The sequence below is a fragment of the Pyrus communis genome, chromosome 16, assembly GCF_041283825.1.
Source record: "Pyrus communis isolate YQ-2024b chromosome 16, ASM4128382v1, whole genome shotgun sequence".
NCBI lineage: Eukaryota > Viridiplantae > Streptophyta > Magnoliopsida > Rosales > Rosaceae > Pyrus > Pyrus communis.
Genome location: NC_142580.1, coordinates 10834436 through 10845271, shown reverse-complemented (window position 1 = coordinate 10845271; position 10836 = coordinate 10834436). Strand labels below are relative to the sequence as shown.

The window sequence follows — 10836 nt, the reverse complement described above, 5'->3', positions numbered from 1 at the left end:
TTCGTCCTTAACTACTGGCCAACCTGTGGTGGTTCATGCCTCCTTAGTTGTTAATCTTGTCAAATTTTTGTTAATTTCAACAGGAACAATGTACATCCCGAATATGATGAAATAGAATAAATTGAGAAGGTAGTTTGTAAGTACATAATTATCTTGAATATATTATTTCTTTATCTTTCAGTCGCTCAATGGCACAAATTGAACATATAATCAAATTGAAAGTTTACTGGGCAAAGTAGAACACAACCTAAAATTCAGGCGTATTACTAAAACTTTTCTCTACAAAACTCAATTGACCAAAAGGATCGATTCAACTCAAATTCAATGACCGATCGCAACCGGTTCAATGTCCATTCCAAGGGCCGAGGCCCGTCGATTGGAACTAGTTTAGGCCTTTTGGTTCGGTTACCAAACCAGCCCAGCCCAGCCCTCTCTAATAGTTCATTACTTTATAGTCACACGTCATCTTTTATATCCACCTATCATTTGGATCCTCCAGCGATAGAGTTTAACCTCCAAAAACAGCCATGGAATTCCACTGAACTCCAAGTCTCCAACCACAAGCTCCTCCTCCCCCATCAGCTTTCTTCAACTCCAACCAGAAAAACAATGTCACTGTGCTTCTCCTCCCTTGTATTCAATCTCCATGCCGCAAAGAACCAAAGCTTCATAACCCCTTTATCTTCTCGCTTCCCTAACCAAACCTGCAAGGTAAGCTCTGTTCCTTCTGCTTTTTCATCATCTTCTCCTCCAAACTTGCCTGAAACTTTGAATTTTATAAAAGATAGATTAACACCGATATCAGCTTCATCAAACCCAGTTGCTGAAATCACGAATCCACCCTCGTTCCGTGGCAAAAACTCAAAAGACATCAACATTTTGGTGGTGGGTGCAACTGGGTACATTGGGAAATTTGTTGTCAAGGAGTTGGTCAGCAGAGAGTTCAATGTTATAGCCATTGCTAGGGAGAAGAGTGGAATCAGGGGTAAAGTTAGCAAGGATGAGACTTTGAGGGAGTTGAAAGGTGCAAATGTGTGCTTTTCGGATGTGACTGATTTGGGTGTTTTGGAGAAATGTTTGGAAAATTTGGGGGTTTCGATTGATGTTGTTGTTTCATGCCTTGCTAGCCGTTCTGGGGGTGTGAAGGACTCTTGGAAGATCGATTACGAGGCCACGAAAAATAGTCTTGTCGCTGGTAGGAAGCGTGGGGCTTCACATTTTGTGTTGCTGTCTGCAATTTGTGTGCAGAAGCCCCTTCTTGAGTTTCAGCGTGCAAAGCTGAAATTCGAGTCGGAGTTGATCAGAGAAGCTGAGGAGGATAATGGGTTTAGTTATAGCATTGTGAGGCCGACCGCGTTTTTTAAGAGTTTGGGGGGTCAGGTTGAGTTGGTGAAAGATGGCAAGCCTTATGTGATGTTTGGGGATGGGAAGTTGTGTGCTTGCAAGCCAATCAGCGAGGCGGATTTGGCTTCATTTATTGTGGATTGCGTGTTGAGTGAGAACAAGATTAACCAGGTTTTGCCCATTGGAGGACCGGGGAAGGCGTTGACACCACTGGAGCAAGGGGAGTTGTTGTTTAGACTTGTGGGGAGGGAACCCAAGTTCCTGAAGGTGCCTATTGAAATTATGGACTTTGCTATCGGGGTTCTTGATTTCCTTGTAAAGATCTTTCCTTCAATGGAAGATACTGCTGAGTTTGGGAAAATTGGAAGGTATTATGCAGCTGAGAGTATGTTGGTTTTGGATCCTGAGACTGGAGAATATAATGCTGAGAAAACGCCGAGTTATGGCAAAGACACGTTGGAAGAATTCTTTGAGACTGTGCTGAGGGAGGGGATGGCCGGTCAGGAATTAGGCGAACAAACGATTTTCTAAGAATTCATGCTATCATTAGAAAGTTTGTACATTCAATTTATCAATTGGTTCAACCAGTTTTGTACAACAGTCTGCTTTCAGGTACGCAGTTTCTCATCTGTACACCAAACTGTATTTCGTATCGGTGACAAGCAGTCTTTTTTCTACCATCGCTGCTAGATACTTAACTGATACTTCAGTTATATCAATATATCATCAGATTGGTTGTTTAAGATGATAATGTGATCACTTGTTAGATTTTGATGACTTGCATTGCAAGTTACGACCTGTAATCACCGTTCTTCGGTTTATACTTCATTTTTCAACCGAATCTTAGTTGGTTGTGTGGGTTCCTTCCTGATATAGCGTATCCAATGCAGTTCAAAAACTCAAATGTCGTTACATACATTTGCATTCGCGTTCTTTTGCATATTGAAGAAGATGGAAATCATGTAGTAATTCCTTTGTAACAGAAACTAATTTTGCATACATTCACACTTAGAAAACCCTTGAATGAAATGGTACAAGACGAATCAATGCCTCAGATGCAAGTAGATAACGTTTACAAACCAAAAGAACCTGTAACATAAGAAATCCGAATACTAAGCTTCCAAATGGACAAGATAGATATAGCATAGCAGACAACATTTACACAATGAAAGAACCTCTAAACAGAAAACACTAAGATATTCGATAATACATGCAAGTGAGCGCTCACACACACTAGTTGAAGGCATCCTGTGGGTAGGATTCTAATACATTTCATTATGTTCTTCAATCTTCACAAACTCTACTGGCGAATTTTTTTGTGGAGGGTGAAAGTGGAGAGCCAGACCAGAAGAACCAGCAAAACTGAGGCAAACAGCGAGGTAGCGAGGGCGCCTACTATATGCTTACAATACTTGTCGAGAACAGAGCACACCTTCTGCCACATCATATGTTCATTACCCTTGTATCCGATATATGCAACACCCGCGGCTGTGCCGGTGGCTGAGGCGACCAAACCCAGTATCAGCTGCATAATAAGGCATTTCACATATATAGTTTGTCAATATCGTGTGTCAGATGTTTGTATTGTAATTGTTGGTACAAATTAGAGAACAGAACACAACTTACTACATCAAGAAATACAAAATGGAGCAACAACTTTGGTGGGCAAATTGGCTTCCAGATGACTGAAATGCATGCTAGTGTTGTAAGAAGAGCATAGAGGCCAGCAACTGATAGAGCCACCACAAAGTATCTGAAACAAGAAACTTTAAACCTTCTTCAGTTTTTTGTCGTCTAATATCCACCCATTAAACACACTAGTTGACATACTTTTTAATACAGGTGGGCCGTACCTGTATTAGGATAATGATAGTTTATGTTTGCCACATGATTGATTGTGGTTGTAGGCAAGTAATGCAATGTTTTCTCCTTGTGAAAACAGAAATAGATGATTTAGTCTTTTTTGGCTTTTTAGCTAAAATGGTCTCTGGGATTGACATAACTCTTTTTTTTGGTTTCTAAGATTTAAAATCGATAGAATTGGTCTCTGAGTTTGTCTACCGTCAATTATTTTGGTCTTTCTGACAAAAATCTATGTTTTGGTCATTTCATGAAAAAATCTCTGTTCAGTAAGGATAAAATAACAAAAATACTCTCAATTTTTATAAAATCATTTTAGCCCATTGTTTGTTGAATTGAAGGTATTTTTGTCATTTTGATTCTTATTTAACAAAGTTTTTCACCAAAGGACCAAAATGATTAATGGTGGACAAACTCAGGGATCACTTCTATCGATTTCAAATTTCAAAGATCAAAGTGAGAAGTTATGTCAATCTCAAAGACTATTTGGCTAAAAATGTTGCATTGTGGGTCCATGCTATCGTTAGGGTTACTAGAAAATTGTATTGTGGGGTGAGGGAGTGAGATGCATAGGGTTCCAACTTCAACCTTGATGCCATTTAATAATCAAGCCTCGAGGTAAATGGTACAGTGGCAGTGTATTAAATCAATTATGTGATGTTAATTGAAAGCTAAAAATGAATTTAAAACACTGTCAACTAGGCATCTCCATTTTATGTAATCCATCTCAGGAGTGTAAAAACTCTGCGCGCTCCAAGTCTAAGCAGATATTTTATATATATATATATATATATCTATGTATGTATGTATGTATGTATGTATAAACAATAAAAAGAAAAAGAGTATTAATTTTAGATTAAAGCAGATTAGGAGGCAAGGCTGAGATCATTTGTACAGTAATTAAAGATTAAAATCAGATCTACTTTCTGAAAAATTGTTTCTTTTGCACGCATAAAGAAGATTAGATGGAATCCATGTTAAAGGAACGAAAAGTAAAGATTAACTAGATTAATTAGAATCTAAAAGAGCTAACATGAAATCTTTCCACTAGTTAAGCTGGTTAAAACAAGTATGGAGATAAAAGTCGATTAATCTTAAACCTGGATTCGTCGTAATACTATTCAAAGTTGTAGAAAAAAGTAGGTATCATATCTGATGAGAAGACAATAACATGAAAGAAAATTTTAGTTATTCCTTGTCTATCAAGAAATTTTGCTTATCGGATTCTCCTCAGAGTATTTGTTTATCTTTTTAACAGAATTAGTGTTTCTGTGCCAAAGAAGAGTAATCAAACACCTTGAAACCCTAATCTGTAAAAATATACATTATATATATATATATATATATCTCTCTCTGTGTTACAGTGTATACGTTATTTTACTAAATTATATGTGCATGTTTGGGTGCTTGAAGTTACTCACATGAAGGCGGGAGAGTGATTAAACTTGGCCCGAACTGGGAAAGGACCTCGGTATACTGTTTGCTTGCTGGTGACCATGACCAACACACTTGTCAATGATGCTGCAAACACTATGAACCTGAGAGCCACATCAACTAGAAAGAGGTAGTCGGGTCTAGGGGGAGGAGGAGGCGTGGCTTCGGGCTCCTCCTTTGATGGCGGTGGGACTTCGGACTCCTCCTTTGATGGCAGCGGGACTTCCGGACCAGCTGGCTTATCCTTGGTTTCCATGGAAGCTGCTGGTATCTAGTGCTCGAATAAGTTGGTTAAGCAGAAGTCCGAGTGTAGTACTTGTACGTAGTAGTAGATGGTGGTGGTGAAAAGATATTGCACTATGAACATGTATAATTATATGATGTTTGGGGCACACTAAAATGGTATAAATCCAAACTTGGTTGAAGTTTCGTTTACGCCAAGTAATTAATATGGAAAGGGTTTAGTTGGTTGGGTGTGTACCGTTTGATCATCATCTTATACACCATAGACTTCCTTGTTTTATTTTCTCTCCTAAATGTCACTAAATAAATGATTATTTTAGAATAATCCAGAGAAAATGATACCATTTAGTCTCTATCTCAGAGGGAAAAGATCAGAAATGGACTGCGGTAATAGGAAACTAAATAGCATTTGTTACAGGGTCATAATTTGTAAGTTCCACTATTAATTGGGTTTAGAATGCAATAGTGCTAGTTGTCACAGCTATGTCTTCTGGGGCAAGAAACATGAGACTTCTATTAGTACGTGGTCGTGCTTGTAGCTTAGCGGTTTTTAAACAACAATATTAAGAGGAGGAAAATCAAATAAGGATTTTAGATGCAAGAGTGAATACTGTTAGCCAACTGCGTTACAAACTCCTTACATCTCAAAGTGCTTAATTAAGAACTTATACATATGTGTGTGCGCGTGCGCGTGCGCGTGCACATACATATCTTGCACAGGAGCATGTGGTTATTCCCTCTCCCATGTATGCTTGTATAACATAAAATGGCCTTGTGAATCTGCTGAATAAAACAGCTTGCGCCGTAATTAATTCTGGTTTAAAAGGTCTGCATAGTTTTGTTATAATTGTCCAATTTAGTACCTGTGAAAACAAACAATTCTTAGTTAAGTACTTTCCAAACCCCATATTTATCGTGTAACCTTGACAAATTACAATTGTATTATATCATAGTTTAATTTTGTGGTTCAAAGTCACATCAAGCACACAATTTGCGTATTCTTGTAGTACCTGTGAAAACAAACAATTCTTAGTTAAGTACTTTCCAAACCCCATATTTATCGTGTAACCTTGACAAATTACAATTGTATTATATCATAGTTTAATTTTGTGGTTCAAAGTCACATCAAGCACACAATTTGCGTATTCTTGTAGTACCTGTGAAAACAAACAATTCTTAGTTAAGTACTTTCCAAACCCCATATTTATCGTGTAACCTTGACAAATTACAATTGTATTATATCATAGTTTAATTTTGTGGTTCAAAGTCACATCAAGCACACAATTTGCGTATTCTTGTCCCAATCTCTATAACTTTTTTATTTTAATGAAAGGATGATAATGAATCGAGCAAGTCAAACTACACATAAAACTTAGTCATTGGACTACAATAGTAAAAGCCTTACTCACTAAACCCCGCACAAGATGGATAGAAAAAACCAAGATCCCAAGATTAGCCTTCAGCTACAAGTCTGCTACTTTCTTCACGCTCGGAGTTATTAGAAAGGGCTAACTCACCGATAGAACGACCTCCCGTTTCCTATCTCCGAAATTTATTAAATAAAAAAATATGAAAATATAAGAATACAAGCGGGGGACGAAACATAAACCTACAAAGAGAAAAACAAAGAAACATCAACAAAAACAAAAAATAGGATGAAACTCACGGTCACTAGGATGGCAACTATTGCAAAATCTGAAACAATGGACCCCCATGATAGGACTACCGGCCGCACTAAAAGAAGCCGGGGCATCAACAACTTGATTACCCTTAATTAATTATCAGTATTCTCTCTCTTTATCCATCCTAACCCGGATATTAGCTGTGATTATGCACTAATAATGATTAAGATATTAAATTAAGTTTAAGCTAATTAATTCTGCTTTTGTTTCTTTTTTTCTGTTTCGGATCAACCAAGCAGAATACAAATACTGATACTATGGGCTGATCTCACGTAAAACAAAGGCATATGTCTCTTTCTTTTTTTCGTTTAATTCTTTAATCAACGCAACTGATTGGAAGAAAAAAAATATATTAAGTATTTTGTGCGTCTCTCGCAAGAAAGTGGGCGACTTTTTCTTTTGTACTGTAATCTGTATACATCACCTACTTGAAACCATTCAAGTTCAAGTGAGAGACCTTCCAGAAATTCACTGCAATAAGAAGATAAGGAAATCATTGATTCATTATAATAATATAATATTCATCTATGGACGCACACGTCATTGTGAAGATTGGTGGGTGAGTAAATATGAAGCGTATCCTTTTTGCGTCTGAAAAGTAGTTTACCTAGTGTTGGTTGAACGAAATGGGTGCTTATTATTGAGTTACGTAAACATGACTTCTGCTATCACTAAATAAGTGATTATGCATCTCATGAATTATTCTTTCACTTTTTGGGAATACAATTTATAGGCTTCTTCGATCATGTTTTGGAATTTCTCCTCAATCGTTGTGGACGTTTCTAATTAAGATGTAATGAGACGTGTTTATTTATCTACTTCTAATCTTGAATCGAAATGACAGAAGATTTAGAAATGAATCCTAAAGTGTCTATGGTTCAACCAAAAGGATCGTACTCATTTAGTCATTATAGAGATATGTATAGTAGTGGTTACCGACCCTTCATGCACTTTTGTGATGGTATGTAAGGACTTTACCTAATAGTATACGGTCTCCATTTTATTGAAGGAAGTGATGAATTTAAATTTCCGTAAAGATGAATATTGCATAAGAAGGAAGAAAGAGCCTCATGAATTCCAAATTTCCAGAAAATGTTTTTTACAATTACAAACTACACGCCCCAATCAACAAAGGATTTTTGGATCACATTACTCAGGCGCGCGCATACAACACACATATATATACATACATACATACAGAAAATGTTTCTAAAGCGTTAGTTAGGTGTCTCTGGTACTAATTGAGATGGTGGTGGCGGACTGATCAGTTTGGAGGAGATCCTTTTGTAAAGAGTGATGACAGAGGTCCAGAGAAGCAAGACGAGCAAAGTGGAGGCAACTACGGAGACCCTGATATGTCGACAGAATTTGTTGTAAGCATAGCAGGAATCCGGCCATCTAAATTCTTCATTGCCCCTTAGCAAGATATATGCAACACTTCCAGCAGTGCCTGTGGCCGACGCTATGATTCCCAATATCAACTTTGTCACATATTTTGCACGTACAAATGAGTTATACACATTCATTTTGTGTGGATGTTCGTTCTTACTATACAAAAGTAATCTCGTGCCAAACCATGAATCTGAACCATTAACAATTTGATTAATGTTTGGATGCCTAATTCAAATTCACAATCTAATCGGATAAATATTGAGGTACCACTGAGAGAGAGAGAGAGAGAGAGAGAGAGAGAGAGAGAGAGAGAGAATCACGTCCTGGCAAAAAGGACCAATACTCCTGAGGAAGCTCGAGATAAGATGACTAATTAGTGAACATGGTAATAAAACCATAAACCCCTGAAACAGATAATGCTGCAACATCGTATATATCTGCCATTACGTACAATTTTATTAGATTCAAGTAAGGGGTTTCGAAAGCAAATTAAACTTTCTCTCAATTCTCCACACCTAAAAAATGCATATTCAACTAATATCATGCTGAAATGTGTGCCATGCCTCACATTTGCTACTTGACAGGTTGATTTTGTTGTCGCTATGCATAAAAATGTACTCCTACCTAAGGTGATCATGTTCTTTTGTCATGGCCACAAAATTGAAACTTTACCAAAGTTAAATTGTCGCTAAAAATCTTACTGTTAAACAATCTCGTACTTATATTTTTGCACACTCAAAGACTTCACGTAAGAACTTACACATAACATGTTTTAGCAAATTGGAGATAAGAGTGCTCTTCAAGTAATTATAAAAAAACCAACATGATTGATAATCTTTTGAAGAGATTTGTCAAAACTATTGCTTAATCCCTTGAATAAAAAATTTGTTTACTAAAAGAAAATGTCAATCTGCTTGAAGAATCTTCTATCTAGATTGGTACAATTGTATGGTTGTCCTAAGCTGTATGAGCCTTTCGCTGTTAGGTTTGATATCTTTCGTTTATCTGTTAACAAGAACTGTAGTACCTAAAACATTTCTAGAATGTTTTTGCTCATCACTCTTAACCACAGTGTAACATTACTATGCCACTCGATTCTGCGACGTGTATATAGGATGCAATCAAAACATTAAATTTGTTTCCATGCAGTTGACTTGCCCATACATTTTGACTTTAGTCAAGGAACCATTTTATGACACCTAGAAATGGGCTGCTTGTAGTTTGTTTTCTTCAAACGCAACAATAACAGACCTTGCAGATATGATTACACAAGTTATTCAAAGGTAGTGTGTGTGGATGCAAATTTTCGCCTTCTTCTTCTTGGACAAAATTGTACCTATAAAACTATTGATTTTCAAGGATTGAATTATATTTCACTTGTATGTTCCTTTACAATTGTACAGCAATATATAAGAGGATTAACATCTTGCTTTACACCACAACAGCTGGTTTAGGGAAAAATAAAATAACATCCCCTTGAATTAAGGGAGATGATTAATCCCTTGAATTAAGGAAGAAAGTGCCGAAAGCACTCTTGAATTATGGAAGTTGTCTGGCTTAGGGAATAATAAAATAACATCCCCTTGAATTAAGGGAGATGATTAATCCCTTGATTAAGGAAGAAAGTGCCGAAAGTGCCTTCCAATACTCCCCCTCAAGCTGGATCCAGAAGGTTTATGGATCCAAGCTTGGACAAAAGCCATTGAAACCGATGAGAAGCCAAGGGCTTGGTGAAAATGTCGGCCAATTGGTCGAAGCTTCGTGTATACCGTGTCTGAATTACCTGCGACTGCACTTGTGCCCGAACGAAATGACAATCAACCTCAATGTGTTTCGCTCTCTCGTGAAACACGAGATTAGATGCTATATGCATTGCTGCCTGATTGTCACAGAATAAGGACATAGGAAGAGTTGCAGGAAACCCTAAATCACACAGAAGACCCTTGAGCCATATCAACTCACACGCAGTGGAAGCCATTGCACGATACTTAGCTTCGGCACTGGATCTGGCGATAACAGTTTGCTTTTTACTTTTCCAGGTGACCAAGTTTCCACCGACAAATGTACAGTAGCCTGAGGTGGACTTACGATCGATTGCGTTGCCTGCCCAATCAGCATCACAATACCCTACGACTTGAGTGTTGTCATTCTTCCGCATGATGATACCACGACCCACTGAACCTTTTAAGTAGCGTAAGATTCGTTTAACCAGAGTCAAATGTTCAATAGTCGGGGAGTGCATGAATTGGCTCACAAGACTTACAGAATAGGTGATGTCGGGTCTAGTGATTGTGAGGTAGATCAATTTTCCAACCAATCGCTGATAATGGGTGATATCCATGAGTGGCGTGCCCTTCAAGCTAGGTTTTTGCTTATTGTCAAGATGAGTGGTGGCTGGTTTAGCATCGCTCATGTTGGCATCATTGAGCAAATCCAAGACATACTTTCTTTGGTTAAGAAACAGTCCCTTGTGTGAGGTTGCCACTTCTATACCAAGAAAGTACTTCAATATCCCAAGGTCTTTAATTGCAAATCTTTGTCTGAGAGACTGTTTGAGAGTGGAGATCTCGTCAGTATTATCACTCGTAATTATCAGATCATCAACATAAATAAGCACAACTAATGTGCCCACAGCTCCTGTGCGAACAAATAATGAGGAATCGGCGTTGCTGCTTTTGAAACCAACACTAGTGAGAACTGAGCTCAGTTTGGCATACCAAGCTCGTGGGGACTGCTTTAGGCCATAAATGGCTTTGTGCAATCTGCACACCACATTCGGTTCATTGCTTTGTGGATGCCCTGGTGGCAATTTCATATAGACTTCTTCTTTGAGATCACCGTGCAAGAATGCGTTCTTTACGTCCATTTGGTACAGGGACCA

The 10836-nt window shown here is 37.9% G+C and overlaps 2 protein-coding genes across 2 annotated transcripts; one reads left to right on the top strand and one right to left on the bottom strand.

Annotated features, from left to right (window-relative positions):
* Positions 1-483: 483 nt before the first annotated feature.
* On the top strand, positions 484-2087 carry LOC137732071 (divinyl chlorophyllide a 8-vinyl-reductase, chloroplastic). The gene has a single exon (XM_068471368.2). It carries the CDS (start codon positions 610-612, stop codon positions 1873-1875), a length of 1266 nt encoding a protein of 421 aa, XP_068327469.2. The 5' UTR covers positions 484-609; the 3' UTR covers positions 1876-2087.
* A 226-nt stretch (positions 2088-2313) lies between these two features.
* On the bottom strand, positions 2314-5018 carry LOC137732072 (CASP-like protein 1D1). The gene is made up of 3 exons (XM_068471369.2): positions 4626-5018; positions 2971-3097; positions 2314-2869 (listed from the first exon to the last, which is right to left on the bottom strand). Exons 1-3 carry the CDS (start codon positions 4892-4894, stop codon positions 2645-2647), a joined length of 621 nt encoding a protein of 206 aa, XP_068327470.2. The 5' UTR covers positions 4895-5018; the 3' UTR covers positions 2314-2644.
* Positions 5019-10836: the final 5818 nt, after the last annotated feature.

What these genes read in the sequence shown, in the direction of transcription:
- LOC137732071 (XM_068471368.2), top strand. Translation starts at nt 610, where the DNA reads ATGTCACTGTGCTTCTCCTCCCTTGTATTCAATCTCCATGCCGCAAAG.
- LOC137732072 (XM_068471369.2), bottom strand. Translation starts at nt 4,894, where the DNA reads ATGGAAACCAAGGATAAGCCAGCTGGTCCGGAAGTCCCGCTGCCATCA. An exon ending in AATCACTCTCCCGCCTTCAT is followed by an intron (nt 3,098 to 4,625) that starts GTGAGTAACTTC and finishes TTCTTGTTTCAG; the next exon opens with ATACTTTGTGGTGGCTCTAT. An exon ending in ATTTTGTATTTCTTGATGTA is followed by an intron (nt 2,870 to 2,970) that starts GTAAGTTGTGTT and finishes CTTATTATGCAG; the next exon opens with CTGATACTGGGTTTGGTCGC.